This window comes from Sturnira hondurensis, unplaced genomic scaffold, assembly GCF_014824575.4.
Source record: "Sturnira hondurensis isolate 20B ecotype Veracruz unplaced genomic scaffold, ASM1482457v3 Scaffold0018525, whole genome shotgun sequence".
Classification (NCBI taxonomy): Eukaryota; Metazoa; Chordata; class Mammalia; order Chiroptera; family Phyllostomidae; genus Sturnira; species Sturnira hondurensis.
Window position 1 is genome coordinate 9,912,198 of NW_028091156.1, and position 20,148 is coordinate 9,932,345.

The window sequence follows — 20,148 nt, forward strand, 5'->3', positions numbered from 1 at the left end:
ATGGACTTCAATTTATTCCAGACATAACTGCTGCCCTTGTAAGAACATCTTGCACGGCATATGTGCTTGAGAAAGAACCCGAGTTCATTGGAACTAAATTTCAAAAACAGAAGCAGAACACAGACACACATGAGCGTAATATCTGACACACTTTTGTAGTACATGTCCACAGAAGTTCCTGAATGCCCATGGCCTGCCAGAAGTGTGATAAGAATTTGATGGCCCAGATGCCAGTTTTATATTTATTTTTGAGAAACATTCATGCTGCACCATGTTACATTCCTACCAGTTTCTCCACATCCTCACCAACCCTTGTTACTTATTTTTTCTGATGAGTTATCCTAACAAGTAGGAGGTCATATCTCCTTGCAGTGTTTAGCTGCATTTTACTTTTACTGATCATTAATGATGGTGAACATCTCTTCCTATACCCCTCTGAACAAAACTAGTCAATTTTAAAACTTTGAAAAGTCAATTCATTTAGGAATAATTCACCCTAAAATTAAATCAACCTCTGCTTCCTTACACAAAAAATCTGCAGAACAATAAAAGGTATAGAAAGACACAGGGCTTGTTTATTGGTTACAGACTCTGTGTGCACACCTCTTTGGGTTGAGGAAGGTGCGAGAAGGGGCTAACTGGATAAATAAGGTCAACAAGCATCAAGACCCATTGGGAGCCCCAGGAGGCTCACATCTACCTTCTCTCTGCTCACCTAGCCTTGTTCTGCTGTGGCTTGTGGGCCTCCAACCCAGGGCCAGGGCTAGGGCCAGGGCTAGGGCCAGGGCAGCCTCCTGGGACCCCCACTTCCTACGGCTTCACAACTCAGCTGTAGTGTTTTTTGAAATGCTGCCTTGACATACTCATTACACTGCAATCAAGTCCAGACCAATGCGTGATGGATCCATATTGAAAATGAACTCTGAGAGTTCACTTTTCCTGGAAAATTAAATCATACAAATTCTTTGGTGACACAAACCACCTTATAAAGTATTCATGCATCTGATGTAAATAATTTTCATGAAAACGCTAGAATTATTCTGTATTTTCCATTTAAGTACCCACTTGTAAGCTCAAGGCTCTTTGCTTATCTAAGAGAGAAAACATATCTTAAAATCAATATTCATCCCTTAGCTAAACTTCAAATATTAGAGAACTCTAATTATGTGAGTTCCTTTATAACCACAAGGGAAAATGAAAAACTGAATGTTTTGAAAGCATTACATTTAGAAAGTTAAAATTAATTTCTGAACACTAAAACCAATGTTCAAAAACAAAAGTCATTCATTTCATCTTCACTGATATCTTATTGAATAAACAGAGATAAGAAAACTAAATCCAATATGTTTCTTTGGCTCGTTTTGGTTCCACAGGAACCAAATATAAAATTCTATTAGGAATTTTAACTTTAAATCATATACTCTCATACTTATTCCTGATACTTATTAAAAACTGTCCTATAATATTTATAATGGAGTTTGAAGATGACTAATACAAGTATTCATCCAGGAGTTTTCCATCTAACTTAGTTCTAAAAATATTGTCATACAATGAATGGATATCTGAAATAACACCACACACAGAAGTAGTTTATTTCATGTTTTGATATCTAATGCTAAGTAAATAAAGCCAGCAAATCCCCCCTCATTTTTCATCTCTTCTTTGTATGGTTCCTAGTCTTCAAAGCTATATGTACATGTACATTTAGACACACATATACCACACACAGATTTTAGTTTAACTTCTTAAGAAACTAGAAAAAGAACAACGGTCACTCCCAAAAACCCGAAAAAATAATGCAAAATTCTGGCGTATACATCAATGCTAACCTCCGGGCAAAAAAAAAAATTCCCTATTTAAAAAAATATTTCCAGGTCAATATGCAAATATCATCCAAAAGCATTCTTTCTTTGAAAATAAGATATTGCTCTTGACAGGCTTTGCAAATATCAGCTGTGTTGGTATAACATGTTTGCAAGCCAACCAAGTTTGGGGGCCAGAATAGATTTTTATAATGAACCTATATATGAGTCTTAAATAAGACTCAAAAGCATACAGATGGTTTTGCAGGTGGTAATGACTTGACAACCAAAGCTATTCAAGGAGCACGTGTTAGTAACCACGGACGCACAGCTGCCGTAAGAATTCTCCAGTCCCTCAAGATGACATCTCCCGTCAATCATTTGGCCCCTATTTTGTCTCCCATGGTCTCAACGTGTCACATCCTCTCAATGGTCTTTGTGTTACCATCCCTGAGGGTACATGCTTCAGAGGTATATTAATACATGTAAGGTATAATCAATAAAATATATTTTAAAAAATTAGAAAAAAATACGTGTGAGGAAAAGGTGGGAGGTTGTCAGAGCTTGGAAGAACACAGGAACTGATGACCCAAGGGAGAAAGGAAAGCTTTGCTGGCAAATGCAATTAGATCAGACTGATCACCTTCATCATAAGGGCAGGTGAAAAACAAATGTTTAACAACCATTCCATTGGTAACCCTGGATTAACCAAATGAACCAATTCTTTTATCTCTAAAACATGTCACATATTCCAGATATGGTCAGAGTCTCAGCAGTAGTATTTCTAATTCAAATACAAATTGTCCACATACCTTTGGTAAAGTGTTAGGTTTTGACAAATTTCTGTTTAGACAAATAGCCGACTTTAATCCTCCAATTATAGACGATGCCATCAAACCATCATCCTCAGCAAAAAAAAAAAAAAATCTTACCATTCTTTGACAGTGAAACTCACAAATCCTGCCATTCAACCAGGTAACATCAGCTATTTCATTCACAGGTCCAGAAAAAAAAACAGTTGAGATTTTAGACATGGGCCAGCCTACGCAGGGCGGTAGCAAAACCTGGGGCTTCCAGTGGGATTGCGGCCCTTCCACCATCTAAACATTTCTACGTTATGGTTGCCAGAAAGAGGTCAGAACAAGCTTGTTCGATGAAACCTCCTGAGCACAGAGGTGTGAGTTTCCTGCCCTTTGACTTTAGCAAGGACAATCGTTGCCTGAGCCTCCCTTAGTAGGAAAGGATGACCCAACCGTCTCCTGCAGCGAGTCCACTGACGATCGCGCACACCTCTCAAGGATACTCACTGTAATTAGAAATCAGACCATTCAAGCTGTGATCCCATACATGGCTAATAACCAGGTTTTTCATAAGGATTCCCAACAACCATCCTACCTGTTTAAATCATGAATGTCTTATTGTGTGTATGAGGCACAACTGGAATATTACAATAATGAGTAGCCTTTCATGAAAAATAGTAGAGGGTACCGGAACGAGATCGTTACTTATTGCCATTCCAAGTGATCTAAAGGGTGACTAGGATTTAGGGAGACCTTGGCTTTTAGCAGATTCTTTAGTCCATCTACGACTGATGAACTGTTGAAGATGTAAATTTTCAAAAAATAATCTTGGAAATGAATCTATCCATTATTTTATTCAATTATTACAGAAATGCATATACGTGTCACACTTGAGGGAATTCTATGACCTCAGCAAAGGGTGGTAATGGGATGGTTATGAGAAGTCATTGATTCTCTGTGTTATAAATCTTTGCTCCATTTCTTGAAATTAGTTACATATATTAGTAAATATCAATTTGTTGTTTGGACTTCATACAACAAAAAGGTCATGTCCTAATTATTAATATTCTATGAAACCTGGAATTGCTATGTTCATATTATATAATCTTTGTAAAAAATTTTCTCTCTAAAAGTTCTAATATTCTCAACTGATCCTCTGTACAAATTCCTACTCTTGCTGCGTGGTTCTCAGAGGTGGTTCTATTCCACTGGGTGTGTTCATACTCTGTGACTATCACAACTCCAGGCAATGGTCCCATGATTTTTAAAGTGTGGTTGAGTAGCTTTTAAATGGTTATTTTCAAAATGTGTATAAGAAATGGACTTTTAATGTTTTCCTGAGGTTGGAGTTCATAAGAAAATAAAGGGACACAATCGTTGGAAAGTGATCTCTAATGATTCTAGCAGGAATTTCTGAGCAGAATCTTGACTTTCAGAGTGAGCATGAGACATCTGAGAGTCCAGCTGGATTGAACCCAAAGGTTCGGCCATGTAAGGCACACACTTGGGGGAGGAACATAGAAGTATGTGAGTGTCTGAGGTTAGGTTATATTTTCACTTTGGAAAGATTATTATTTGCTGCTGGATTAATACAAGTGGTTTTCAGAAAGTTCAGCTACTCTATAAACCTCAGGAAAATAACAATAGAAAATTAGATCCTATGTTATTATTCAAGCCTTCAAAAATCATGAACATAATTGTTGATGAAAAATGATGCCAGTGTTTGGGGAAGTCAACATGAAAAATGACACATTCAGGACACAGGCTGTGAATTCCTTGTGAGTATTCTCTGATCTGATAGGTAACTAGAAACTTACGGCACCAAAGCTGCTGGAGGATTCCTAGAATTTATAACTGATTTATTTCCCCTGTAAATATCATATTCTCCACCCGGCTTCCAGAAATAAGAGCTGCAGTCAGTTGTTGGAATGGGGGAGGGGAAGACTGAATTTAAAATCTTGAACTTCATTCAAAAACTAAACAGGATGTTGAGTTTTTTTCAGTATTAAGCATTTATTTTAGGTTTGCATTTTTCGCTGAATTAAAATAGCCTTCCTATGTTAAAAAAAAATCTTCCTTTGACATATATCATTTGTCCACACTAGCAGCTATTATAGAACTTAAAATGCTAGAGCATTATTACTTTGTTTCAACTTATCACTGTCTCATATTAAAAACGACCTTTGAAAGGCTAGTTTTCCCAAGGGACTGACTGTCAGTTGTGGTCCAGGCAGGCAGGAAGCTTCCTGGAGCATCTTATTTGGAGGAAAAGAGGTTTTCTGGTGCCCTGATCTTTCCTATCTTCCTTTTAAATGAACAGTTCTTTATGCTTCCGTTCTGCTCCAGCTCCTTGTGGGCCAGGGTCTGAGGCACACAGACCCTTTCTGGGGTGTCACTAGGACACCCAAACTAGTCCTGACGTGTTCAGCATGCTGTGCGCTCTCTTACGGGGGTTACCTCCTTATTTCTGGAAGCTGAGCACTTCGCTTTCATGTCTGAGGTTTCAGCTCAGGCCACAGCCAAACGTCATCCCACACGTCTGTTAGCGCTGGAACTGAGTCTTTCCAAGGGAGCCTGCTCTACTACACTGACTCGGATTCTTCGTTCATTTATTTAGCATTGAGTCAGAGAAAGGGTACTGATCAAATATTAAAAATACTCTAAATGGATTCATAGAACAGTGCACGTTTTCCCCTCCATAAATACTGTGAACAGCAGCAGGCAGATCAATTACTCTTACCATGAGAAGAATTATCATGCTTTTCCATATCGGCAATTTAACAAAAAAACATGCGGGTCATTTTAAAGCATAAGTAAAGCTTAAGCTTTATGCTATATTTATTTATCCAATGCAGCACATTTAAACCATTTTCAAGATTAAGTTATTACAAAAGGATGAAATATTATTTTCTGATACTCTCCTAGTCACAAATAAATTTGTCAAACTTCACTTCCCACGTATTTCTCAACTGTTCCACCTCCGGGGGTGGCGGGGGGAAGCATATGTCCATGTGTAGCTTCTGTCATCGGTGCTAGACATCAGTCTTATTTTTTTATTATTATTATGGTAGCTTTGTTGTCTATAGGAATTTTATAATTTTCAATCACTACAACCCAACTTTAAACAATGTGAAGTTTATGTTAACCCAGCTTCACTGTGAACCCTCACCTGTTCTTTTGCAGATCCTGAACTTTAAATTATATTGGATTTCTTAATTGTTGAGAGTGTCACATACGTGGTTTTTTTTTTAACGAGGTACATGTGTGATCCATTTTGGGGTTTGTTCCAACTTATTACAGATTTAATAGTATCTTATCATCTGCCTCTTTCCATGAAAGACAACTTGGTTTATGGATAAAATTCTTGAGTCTGCTGAATTACTTCACTGTGTTCTCAAATGCCTTGTTAGGTAGCCAAAACTGAGAGGCTGGCGTAAAATATTATCACTGGTTCCTGTGGTCTGCTCTCAAAATCATACGCTCTTCCCTGTCCCAGTCTTTTTGGATCCATCCGGAGACACCAAGTCCCAGAAAAGCACCAGATGTTGGCGGTGGGGGGGTGCATTGTAAAGTGAGAGAGAGAGTCTTCGTGTGAAGAGCAATATCATTGGGAGAGCGGGGATGGATATTGTTGGAATTGTGTTATCCCAGGGATTTTAGGCTTTCATGCACACTTTTCATTCAGGTTGTTGGGAACTACTCAGTGGCTTAGTGTAACACCCCAACTGCGTACCATTGGGAAATGCCTGATAGAAACTAGGGTCCAGAAACTCTGCCCAACAGAGGGCCCACCTGCTGGTCATACCAGAAGGGATGGGCAACAGCAAGCGCAGCAGAGTCTTCAGAGGTTAAAGGTTATTAGGTCATGGGAAAACCACCGCAGAGGGCCTCTAAAAAAAAAACACCACAAAAGAAAATTTTGACTTCCGGGGATGTTAGTTTCAGAAAATCGTCTTTCCCTCTGTCCTAATTTTGGAAGGACATTTTGGACCTCCGCCAATAACATGCAAAGAAGTATGTAAGAGCGCAAACCTCTTTAAAGGAACACCCGCAGGAGATGAAGAAGCCAGAGCGAGACAAGAGATGTCATTAAAAGGATGATGGATGAGATAAGGGAGGACTCCCAGGGAACCAGAATGGCAGCAATAAAACACAAACCAGAATGAAGGCCAACACAAACAGAACGGAGACTACCAAGGCATGGAGGACAACACTGAGAAAGATCTCTTAGATAGGAAAAGGAAAAAAAATAAAATAATAAAAGCAAGGTGATCGTCTGAAGGACAGAATGAAATTGTGCAAACTATGAGTCAGAGGTACTACAGAACAATTTACATACGTAGAAAATAATGAACAACGCAGTTGAAAAAAAGCCTTAGATGAGGAGAAAAGAGATTTATGCTTGGAGCCTGAGACGACTGCACAATTTCCAGATGAAACCAAGGACTTCAAACAACAGATAAATGCTGGCAAATACACAGAGACCGTCCTAAAATACGCATTTAACACAGCTCTTAAAAATGAAGGAACAATGCTCTTACATCTTCCACCTCCAGCAACCAATTTACTTCAACAATGAAGAAAGCTGACGGAGAGCCGGAATGAAAAAAAAAGTGCGTGCCAAATTACTTGGTTCAAAGAAATTTCCATTTTGAACTTATGATGGCAATTCCTTGTTATGAGTCAGCAGTAACCTACTTAACAAGGCAACCTTCTCCCCGCCCCCCCCCCACGGGAAATGTAAACTTGAAGCCAAATGAAATAAAATGGCTCCTATGCAAAGAAGCTGAGGCAACATGGACTGTTGTGTAACAGCTCAGTTGGCAAAACCTTGGCGTGACCTTAAAGAACTGTACTGGTTAGAATTATTTCCAAATCAATAACCATTAGGTCCAAACAATGTTGATTTGTGCCTTTCTGAAAGGTAAATGGCTTGAACAAAATCGTGGCAATAAAATCTCCCTCTTCAACAGTATCCATTTCAACGGGAAGCCAATAAATCTGACTTTCATGAAAAGCCAATAAATAATGAAAAGCCAAGGGTTTTGTTTTTAATCAGCAAAAAATTTAAATACATTGTCAGTTGTGCAAAAAAGTTCTGTGCTTAGCCACTGATACATAGCGTGTGTAGTTTCAAAAAAGGAAGAAGCATGTATTTCTGCAATATTACAATATGGTCTGAGAATTCTATACGTTTATATGTATGCTTTAGTTTGTAAATATGTAATGAAAATATATAACTGAATCCCGAGGATAATATTCACAATTATCCCTGAGAGAAGAAATAAAATATTCCCCATCTCATCTTTATACTCCCATTCCCCTCATTTTTTTAAACAGGTGTTGCTATGGGAACATTAAATGTATAGTATGTCTATGATTTTTACGTCATAGTTTTCACCATTCTACCATCTTATACTTCACAGGAGAGTATGTGACCTAATTAAATATGTTATATTAAGAAATATTTATATTATAAAACTCAGAAACAAGTACAATTTTTAAAACTATGTAATCTCACCCTGGCTGGTGTAGCTTAGTAGATTGAGCGCGGGCCTGTGAACAACACGATCCAGGTTCGATTCCCAGTCAGGGCACATGCCTGGGTTGCAGGCCAGTTCCCAGCAGGGGGCGCACGAGAGGCAACCCTACATTGATATTTCTCTCCCTCTCTCCTTCCCTTCCCCTCTAAAGATAAATAAAATCTTTTAAAAAAACCCTATGTAATCTCAATTGTGTGAAGTATGCATGTGAAAAGCGCTACGAGATGGAAATATACCCAAAGGTAAATTGCATTGTCTCTGGGCAGTACGTGTTTCCTTCTTATCATGTTAGCTTTGATGGCCCAATAGAGATGTGCACTGCAGATCTGACTTTTATCAGAGGTCAGCTGAATCACAGAAAGAAATGCTTCTCAAACATCTCACCAGCCACTTTGGGTCTTCATTAGTCACTTTCCCAACAGTCGGATTTAAGAATGAAAGAAAGAAATGTCAATGCTGTGACTCAAACAAAAAACCATAGCAGACAGCTAGGTATCAATACTTCTGTGTGGGTTGTCAATTACTCTTAAAAACAAAGCAGAATCCCAGTTTCAGAACTCAACAGATGTAGTTCAAGTTTATACTCGCACAAAACAGGGAGTGGGAGGTAGGCTCAGCCCTACAATGTTGGGCCATAACCATCTACATTTTCAGCTGAGCTAAGATTTATACAAAGGTATAAAAGTCAGCTGAATGTGCCTATTCCCGATGATAAAAGTCAAAGGGTACCAATTTGGGGGGAAAGGAAGAATACATGCACAGAGAACAGGTCAGAACTTAGTATTTAAATTGTATGACTGTAATATATTCAATATTATATGTGACTGTCTCTTATCAAGACTTTGCTACTTGAACCATTGTAAGGGATAATGTTGAAGTGTTGACAAAAAGGCATCATTTAGTTTTATGAAGCAAGGAATTTATTTGTTTGCTTCTTGCTTTCAAAACCAACCTATAAAATGAAACAGTTCAACCTCATTGTATAATTTATAAGAAATCAAATTAATGGTGCTGTAAACTATCAAATATGTTGATCCTGTTCAGATGACAGCCTTACAGGATTTTTTTTGTCATAAAACTTATACCTGAGTAATATATCTGATAGAACTACAGGATAATGTCTCAGAAAATAGATAACTTATAACATGTTATAGATTATTCCACAGGCCAGAATGTTAGTTCGAGTAGCTATTTCCAAAAGGACAGTATATTCACAAATCCTCATGAACTTATTAACTTTAAATAAAAACATTCTTGGAATTGTGATAGACATTTGTTTAAATAATACACTCAGTATGACTATCTTAATTCATTGATTTTAAATACATGTGATATTGTATGTACATAGGTTCCATTTATTTATATGCAAGTTTAAGAGATCATGTTATATAAAATTAATTTTGAAAATTGTATTCTTCCTTAAAAACAATCATTTTAATAAATTATTAAACTGAAAAAGAGGATTTCCTTTTCAATGAGGAAAAATATTACAGAAAAGTGAATTCTGTCATATGCATAAACTTGCAAGTAAGCCATTTTCTTTCAAGAATTTCCTACTGCATAACTGTATTTGTTTTTCTGTCTAATGCAAATTAAGTGAATATTAATCTACATTATTATTCATTTTCCTCTAAAATGTCACTCAAAAGCTTATCTGCATTGCTGAAAGAATTGAAAAATAATAATTTGCACAAAAACCCATGAGCTCTACTGGGCACTCTTTTTTAGTATAAAATAAAAACCACATAATGCTATTGAGAGATATGTACTCAAGGTTAAAGGCAAACCCAGGAACAAAGCACATTCAAGTTCATTCATACACAAATATATACACAAATAGAAAGAGTGAGGCATTGGGCATAACCAAAAATTCAAATCACAAATACACAAATCCCAACAGATTTCTATAAAACAGAACCTTTCTCTCCACATCTTGCTACAGTTCTTGAATTCACTTACAGGTCAGATTATGCCTCACTAAACACAGCTTTCACACTCAAAGTCCAGAAATTATATCTTAAACATAACATGGAAGTCGAGGAACTTTATTGCAATTGGAAACAATGGAATCTCCAATTGCCATTCAGAATATATTTCTCTGATTTCCAAAGTGAATGACTTTGGAAACCATACTTGGAGCTGGTAATTTGTGAATTCAAAATAGTCTGCTCACCCTCTGGGTCATTCAAAAATTGGTGATACTCAGAATCCACATCACTCACAAAAACTGAACACTGTGATTTTAATGTATTACCCTTTGACCAAGCAGTCATCAGAAAGTTCCATCTTTTTGTGTCTCCAGTTTGACACCGAAGGAGCTGGGGGTTTCAGGGCTGACACCTTCTTTTTTTCTTAGAATATTAATTTTTTTAATTTAATTATGTTCAAGTACAGTTTTCTGTCTTTTACTCTCGTAGGAGGCAAGAACTCTCTGTCTCTGTGGGCAGTCCTACTTCCTGTTTTACGAGGAGGAAATAGAGTGGCTGGTAAAATTTCCATCTCTGTAGGACTAACTAGAGGCAGGACCTGTTTCTGGGCTTCTCAACCAGCATCTGCCCTAACCTTTCTCTGCAATTCCTGTACCTGCCATGAGAGTAAGGAAAAGAATGGAATTGTTGAGGTTTAGTGGGGACCTCCCATGAGCTGAAGTTTACCAGTGATTCACAATAATGATCACATCTGGTATTTGGAACTCTAACAGGGAACAACTTGCTGTGTCAACCCATGTGTGAACATAGTTTACAATGTTCGCTTTTCATTTTTGTAAGAAAAGCATACTTTATATGAACCATTTAATAAGCACAGGTAATAATCAAATCACATTTATTTGAAAGAGGCAATAGAGACTAACAAATATTTTAGAATATGTTTTGTTCACAGGATCACTCCTTAAGGATTGAGAAGTTAGGAATGTTGTTCCAAATTAGAACTAAAGAAAATGGGGAAATTTAATTTTGTCTTGTTACTACCCAGTGCACATCTTCACCATTTCTCCATTGGACTGCTGTAAACGTCCGGCTGCCATCCTGGTTTCTACCATTGTTGGCTATCTAATCCATTATCTTCACAGTGACAAATAATCTTTTAAAAAGTAAAACAGATCCTCTGATCATAAACTTTAACAAACTCTCCTGGTATTTAGAACCGCAACTGAACTCAACTGCAGCATTAAATGCACCCAACATCTAGCTTCTTGGTCTTTCTAACTTCAGGGGACACCAGGTGCATGGTCCTCCCCTGCTTGCAGGCAGTCTCCTCTGAGTTGGGATAGACTTTCTCTCAGCTTTTGAACAGATCACGCTTGCTTTTCAGATCTCAGTTCAACTCTCACCTTTCAGAGATACCATTTCTTACTGTCATCTTGACAGATTTGTCAAATGGACAACCAGGTTTTTATATTACAGTGCAGGAGAAGACACACACCGTGCTCTCGGCCGGAGGACAGTGAAGCCTTAACATTGAGACAGCCTGGGGTAGAGCCAAAATATCATTTCTATAAACTACAGGATGAATGGGAGGCCTGAGTGCTCTGATGTGAATGAACAATAACCAGGTTAGTAGGCACAGATGCTAGAAGGTACAAGCTCACAAATTCTAGCTCTTCATGGGAGAGCATTCCTAATAGTTATACCTGCACATATATGGATTCTGTTATCTTGGGATGGGGTGAGTTCTCACTTACCTGGAACATTTAAAGAAAGGGTTGATGATCACTTGACTGTGATCCTAGGAATAGGGATTAGAAAGCACGACTTAAATATCTATAGCTTGAGCCCTGGCTGGTGTAGCTCAGTGGATTGAGCACCAGCCTGCAGACCAAACAACCAAGGTTTGATTCCCAGTCAGGGCACATGCCTGGGTTGCAGGCCAGTTCCCGGCAGGGGAATGCATGAGAAGCAACCACACATTGATATTTCTCTCCTTCCCGTCCCCTCTAAAAATAAATAAATAAAATCTTTAAAAAATATATCTATAGCTTGAGTAGGTGAATCTTAAGGGCATTTTCAATCCTTAGAATCTTTTATTTTTTAAAAGCCTCACTTCTAATAACTGCATAGAAATTCATCATCACTTAGTTTCCTTTAATAAACATCGCAAGTATTATTACATGGGATGAATTTACATGGGAAGAAAATTAGTGATGATTGCCAAAGATTACTTTTCATGTAATGGTTAATCTCCGAGAGAATCCATTTTGTGAACAAAGACCTTATCAGTTTTCACTGGGGGTATTGGTTTAAATCTAATTTTCTATTATGTTTTAGGAATAATGGTCATGTGTTTCTTTAAAATAAGACAGAACACAAAGCCACGGCAAAACAGAGCTTTGCCGATGTGAGGCTAATGGGAGAGCTAGTTTAATTAGTCAGCTGCTATTATCTATTTAAGCAAATAGCCAAAGTCAAGTCTGCTAGAAAAAGGACATGCAAATGAATGGTGACACGACTTTCTTTGCCTTTGCACAACTGTCACAAAAGAAGGAAACAGGCAGCTGGCACATAAGTGGAAAAGGGAGGAAGATCACTAAAAAAGGTGGAGAGAGACAAAAAGTAATCACATATGTAGGATATATGTATACATGGGCTACTGGTCCCTTGACAATAAACCTGTACATAAGTGAACTACTGCCACATATTGTGAAATCTTCTGTTTCTTGACTATCACTAAAATATTCAGAGAACCTTTAATAATTCTTCAATAGTAGTCAAAGAGCTTACAATTTTCTCCTTTGCCTATAATCAAAATGTTAGGCTTTTATACTTAAACTAAAACAGTTCATATTTTCTTAAGTTTGTTGATCTAATAAATAGTATACATTTCATAGTGCCTTTTTCACTATAATATTTAGAGAAACAGATTAAAGCAAAATTAAGAATATATGAACATCTTTGGTGTAATTGTTCAACCAACATTTGTAGAACCTCTGTGTATCAGCATAGATTATTTGAGACTGAGAGGCAAAGCCCATGGATAAACGTCCATTTACGACCTTTACTTACGATGAGGTATAATGCAAATGACTATTTTTTATTAGCATTCATTTCAATATACACAATACATCCACAAGAAAAAAAGTGAAGAAAAACATGAAGAGGTATTATCACTTAGGGGTTTTTTCCTCTAATTTTAAACTTGGCATTTTTGGAATAGCGTTCGATTAAAAAAAAACACACACAACAGTGATAACAAAAGAAACAAAACTGATAATTTTGGTCATTGTATTTGGAGAAAGACCACAGAGATAATAACAGGGAAGAATTAGAATGCTCAGTAAGTTGGAACCAAAGAGAGAAAAATAATCAAATAAATTATTTGTTTGAATGCCAAAAAAAAATCATAATTGTTATTTTCTCTTCTGTAAATAATTTTGTGGACTAGCAATCCTGTTTATATTCTCATTTTAATAGCAACAAACATGAGCACACTGTTAGACTAAAAATTATTATTTACAAATTCTATTAATTGTTACAAAGCATGTCCTTTACTTATAATCATAAGATTATATACAATCCCCATTAAGAACTGCCTTTTCTGAAAGTTATATTTCCTAAACCTTTGAATTAATAGTTCTATTTTATTTGTGACTGAAATATTTCTAATGTCTACTAACATATAAAGTATGAATTCATAGATATATTTGGCTGTGAGTTAAAATTAGTTTTATATTTATTAAATGGTTTCATCTCAAAATTAGAGACATACTGAATAGAGTTATTGAATAAATGTATTTAACTAAAATTTAGTATATTTATGTATAAAATTACTACTTACAACTCTCTTCTTAATTTATCACTGCACTGTAAAGTGCACTAGCAAACTAATAGAATGATTTATAGAAAATCAACCAACTAAGAAAAATAGCTTCCTTCTCACTATAGACACCACACTGTAACGTATAAGAAATGAGAAACAATTGAAGTAACAGGGAGAAGTTATAAAAGTTATGTTTAAGAACAGAATAATATGAGAGTCTTAGATATCTTTTTAAAGTATTCGTGTGACTTCTGAGAAGATAGAAGAATGAAGATAGATGAATTAACCACTACTGCTTCCTGCCCCCCATTCCTACTTTCAGAGTTTAAATAAATATAAATTTTGCCTCTCTACTTAATATTTTAAAGGTTTCACTCAATCTTTAGATTGCCCTTTCTTTTTGAGATTTATTCATATTGTTTGACTTTATAAACCTAGGTGATTTAAATAAACTTAATCACTATCTTTCATGTTAAATAGTATCTCTTCCAAAAGTTAGATTTTCACATTTCCATGCAATTTCACAGCCATATTTACAATTTTCATACTTAATTCTATATGTAATGGTTATTATGTAGATTGTATTCTTATTGATACACTTTATTTGATTTGCATTATTACCTTATCTTGCCCAACTTCTTTCCCTTTCCAAGGGATTCTCTCCTCACCATCCTTCCTTTTTACAGATACCATATGTAGAAGACCAGTTGGAGCCTGTGGGTACACGCTAGTGTACGTGTATGTGGCATGTTGGGATTACAGAGAGGGAATCGCTTCCACCCAATCATAATGACACTTCTTCAATTCTGTGCTCTACCATCTTTTACGTGTTCCTTTCTTGCTTCACTACAAGGTTGCCCTACAAGGTGACAGGAACACTGTCATACACTGCCAGCACCAAGGTGTCATTACTGTTTGGTTGTATTTGTGACATGTAAAGAGAGCTCTATCAATACCTAGGTTTTGTGAACAAAGGGGGAATGTCGGTCTCTCTTTCCCACTAACTCTTTGGTTTGCTGGCGATGTGTGGAGAGAGCTTAGGGCTTCATCATCAGTAGGACCCATGGTTTGAGGTAACTGTGTGTAAGTTTGTGTTGCTGATGTGAGTCTCTTGTCCAGAGTTCCTGTAAGTTAAGAAAAGGATGTGGATTTCCATGGCTTGGAGGAACAATGCATTTGCTGGTGAATGTGCTGCAAAATGTGTTTCTACAAGATAAGAACCATGACCGGGGGCTCCAGTGTAGTAAGGGGCCAGGATGCTCCTAGTCTAGGCTCTGCAGCGGGAAAAATTTCTCCAGGCAGAGTCTGTTTTCTAAGAGTGAACACACTTACCCTAAATGTCTGGGCTTAGGTTCTATTTCCAATCCTCAACTAAGAGAGAAAGATGGCTGAAAACCCAACTTCTAATATTTAACCAAATAACCAACTGTTAGCAAGCTCATCCTAGAATCTAGAAATCAATGATCTGCTCATAAAATAATCACTTCCTGAGTCATTATGTGGTTTCAGAAAAAAATCTAAAATAATACTTCCTAATACACATTCACTTAAAAGTACAAATATATCTAAGCCTTGTTAGTTGAACCCCAAAAGGCACCTTTCAAAAAAATCACATTTCTTTTTCTGTAAGCCCTTACAATAATCTTATTAATGTTCAGTTATGATCTTGCTCTTCTGGATCTGAGATGAGAAGGACAATATGATTCTGGAGAAGGAGATAGATGAAGAAAGACAAATGAAAGAGATTTGACATAATTATTTTAACAGGCTTAATGTGTTTTACATTCCTAACTGATGCCTCTCAGAAACTATCTCAGTGCAATGCCGTGCATGAAATAGCTTATGACAGTAACAACAGGCACTAGTAAAATTTTTCTGATCACTTTTGAAAATTAGGTGGCCTTTTAAAATGATAAAGCTAGTGCTTAAATTGGAAAAAATATCAATTTTCTATCTATGTGTCTTAAACACAAATTATGTATTAGAGGGCAAACCTCTGTGAAATATAAAGTATCTAACAATTATTCTTGAAGACAAATATGACAAACAAAAGTAAGAACAGCAGCATAACAAAAAAAAAAGCACCCACAGAACCCTGGAAAACCATTCCAATCCTTAGATTTGAGATTGCCTGGTATGTCAAAAATAAAGTTAACTTCTCCAGGAAGATCACAAATCCATTCTACTGGAATGAGAGGCAAGTAGAATTCTCTGAAATTCGGGAAAATGCTAGTTAGACCAATGAAATATCTCCCACTGGCAAGATGAAAAAAATCTTCATGATTATATTTGTAGTGTTTGTTTCATAGCAACCATCAAGGTTAACAGCATCACGAGACAATGTTTCAAAGGTTGCATAAGAAATCCTAGTCTGGTCCGGGCTGGAGACAAGGACACCTTATTCCACTGTCCATGAACAGATGACTTCCGTACACATTCATTCAGGCCACAAAGGTAAAGACATGGGAAAGTTGAGAAGTACAGGACTTATTCAGGCCCTTAGAAGAAGAGTCCCAGAAATTGTAAAGGGGCTATATGAGCCTTGCAAACAAATCACAAGGTGTTGTTTCTTATTACTCTTCACTAGGGCGGCCCAAGTCATTTGAATGCCTCTTGCACAGCCTGAAACCTCTAAAAACATGCTATGCCATGTGTGCAACTGGTAACCAGTCCACTAACAAACCAAATTCCAACAATCACACACAGACCATACCTCAGACCTCCCAACAGAGATGCCACTGGCTCACGGAAAGATGCTCTGCACCCATTTGTCCGACACCCTGCTGGACGTCTTCCCACAGTGGGCTGCACTAGAAGATGTTCTTGCACCTTGAATTCAAGGGGCTCCCTTCACCCAATCTGTGTGGGGAATAGCCAGCTAAACCAACAAACAGGAACCAAGGAATAGACCTGGGCTCATAACATGCTATTCCCTACTGCATTTCAGAAAGGAAGTTTTTAATCGCGGTCATTTCGTTTTGTAAAAAAAATTAGTCAGTCTTTTTGTAGATTTATGGCAGGGCTCTGGCTGCTGGGAGTAAGGAATTTCCTATTAACACACACACACATACACACATACACACAAACCAGCAATTCTGTGAGGCCGCATAGAGCTAGCTCAGTGCCCTCAGTCTCTTCTGCGGAGAGAACTTACACGTTTCTCCCAGTGCTGTGTAGAAGACGTCATACGGATCAGAAGTGCAGTGCCCTCTGGTGCACATGCTCAGCATGAAATAAAACACACCACAGCATTTACATAGGTGCAGACACACACACACACACACACACACACACACACACACACACACAGCTCTGTGCTGCTTCTCTGTGAGTGCCAAACCAGTCACTGAAAACTGTTAGCTTCTGTCCTGAAGAAACAAGCCAAACAGACCTTCGGTCAAACATTCCCTGTGGCAAAGATGGGTACAACTGAATCCATTCACGCAACCACTCATAGAGTCCTCTATTTACGGGATTCACTGAACTCGGGGGACAGGTGGTCTGTGGGGTTTAATACAGGATCTCTTTTGTGTACCTTATTTATAACCAAACACTGAAGAGCACAGAATATTAAAGGCCATATATCTCAACTCCCTCTTTTTTCTTGGCCTTTACTTTCGGGTCCTATGTATCTACTTCTACTCCACTGCCATTTCTGCTGCTTCTGAATGTACAATTACCCAATAGATTTTAAAAATTGACACCCTGGCTGGTGTAGCTCAGTGGATTGAACACAGGCTGTGAACCAAAGGGTTGCAGTTTGATTTCCAGTCAAAGCATATGCCTGGGTTGTGGGCCGGGTCCCCAGTAGGGGCCATGTGAGAGGCAACCACACACTGGTGTTTCTCTCCCTCTCTTTCTCCTTCCCTTCCCCTCTAAAAATAAAAATAAAAATAAAATATAAAAAATGATGAACTGACTCAAATTTCAGTGACCAGTAGAAGATATTATTCCCATTTAAGCTCAAAGAAGGTAATGGCATGGTGTAAAGTAGACAGGAAATACCATTTGAGAAAAATCCGCTTTAACGATTTTTGCTGTTTACAATGATGGATCCAACCTCACAATTAATTGGAATTGACTCCATGGCAGCAACACATCCCCAGAATTTGAAAGGGACATCCAAGTGGTCACCGTTACCTCATTGTTCTAGAATATACCACATCTATGAGAGACAGGTCTGCATAACACGAAAACATGACTGTGGTGAATGATAAACAACACCCTCTGATAGGAACCTTTTCCCCTCTGAAACTTTCCCTTAGAGAAACTTGTTTATTACACACAACCTTCATGGCAGAGATCTCCACAACGGCTTTCCCTTGGCTTCATACCTGTATATCTTGTATCTTGTGCTAAATCCCTGTCGGCTTCTGTCCACAAAATCTGTGTATTCCTGCGAGCGATGGAAGGGTCCCTTATCAGACAGGAGCCAGTCGAAGGGGCTTGTGGCATGCTGATCGGAGACAGCAGCGACCGCTAAAACCCAGCAATGAAGACTCAGGGCTATCCACTCCCATAGAGCCATCAGAGAGAACAGGTCAGCACCGGCTCTGCTCCGCCATATCATCCTTCCTCTGGGGACTTAGGGCCGTCATCCTCTTAGCTTTCCCTCAACACCTAGACGAAATACACAGGCGGTTAGTCAGCCCCACGTGGGTCTTTCCAGCAACGGAGGGGTTGATGGGGCGAATCCTTCTTTCTTTTACAACTAATACCATGGTTTGAAATTGGGCAATAGCCAAAGCGAGTAAGTAAACCCAAATGACTTCTTTTTGCCCAAGCTATATCCCCCTCGCCCGGGATCTTGTTGAGTGCATTGGAAAATATGTCTTCAGTCTAGTGAGCCCACTGTGAGCGCGTCTCACAGTGGAGCGTGGAACCCGGACGCCACAACAAAAAGTTGTGACTAAGGGTTCTTTTCTTCTGCTAAATGCATTATAACATCGAACGCATTCCAGATAAATAATAAATGTTTAATTATATTATAAGTCATGTCATACATTTTAATACTAAGTGCATTTTATCATTGAGCGATTTTAGGAAAACACTTTAAAATGAGTTAAAGATATTTAGGGAGTTACTTTCACAACATAGACATGGGGGGTGGAACAAAACTATGGGTTTAAGAACACATACATNGCCCAAGCTATATCCCCCTCGCCCGGGATCTTGTTGAGTGCATTGGAAAATATGTCTTCAGTCTAGTGAGCCCACTGTGAGCGCGTCTCACAGTGGAGCGTGGAACCCGGACGCCACAACAAAAAGTTGTGACTAAGGGTTCTTTTCTTCTGCTAAATGCATTATAACATCGAACGCATTCCAGATAAATATAAATGTTTAATTCTATTATAAGTCATGTCATACATTTTAATACTAAGTGCATTTTATCGTTGAGCGATTTTAGGAAAACACTTTAAAATGAGTTAAAGATATTTACATCTTTATATCGGTGAGTGTGTGTCTCTCTCTCTCTGTAAGTAAATGAATGGATGGATGGATGTGGGGGGGGAGTGGAAGCAGAGGTATACATTCACTCAGATATTTTTTTCCCAATATCCAGTTAGAAACCAACTTTCCTGATTATTTAAATTGAATATTATTAAATTACTTTCAGTATCTACAAGATTTAAATGTGCCCCTCTGTATTCCGCATGAGATAAATAGGCATACCTACATAATTCATACACACACAGGAACTAAGACAATGCAGATTATGCATAAACTATGAAACCACATACATTCATTTTATGAGCATTCAGAAATCAAGTAAAGAGAGGTGTGATCCCAGGGTGGCAGAACCAAGGGACTTTACATAAAGCTGCTGATGCAATGTCTACATGATATAGAAAAAATTCTATACGTATTCGAGTTCAATTCTACTTTCCTTCTTCACCAATTTTTCTAATGTTGTTATTTCTATCGTATAATTACGCGATATATAAATTCCACCAATGACAAAGTTTGGGTTGTGAAACTTCTTAGACAAATCTCTTTAGAAAGCAATCAAAATGCACACTATTAGGTAAACTATATTAATTATAGTAGCTGTCACAGTTCTCTGGTGCTTGAATAGGCAATTGATGGCTTTAATTTGCTTTCTAGTTATAACCCTATAATTCATAATTTAATCCTCATCTGCTTCTATTGAGAGGCACACATAAATGATTTTGCAACTATAAAGAATGCCTAAACAGGAATATAATGTGACCGGCCTGGGTCATCAAATTCATAGTCTATGAATTACCC

At 37.7% G+C, this 20,148-nt stretch overlaps 1 protein-coding gene across 1 annotated transcript in view; it reads right to left on the reverse strand.

Moving 5' to 3' along the window:
* The window catches only part of BRINP3 (BMP/retinoic acid inducible neural specific 3), a 218,643-nt gene that overhangs the window by 182,794 nt on the left and 15,701 nt on the right, over nt 1–20,148 (reverse strand). Inside the window, exon 2 of the mRNA XM_037069481.1 lies at nt 18,234–18,519. Within this exon, the coding sequence (XP_036925376.1) occupies nt 18,234–18,469 (236 nt within the window). The 5' untranslated portion in view covers nt 18,470–18,519. The remainder of the gene's footprint in view (nt 1–18,233; nt 18,520–20,148) is intronic.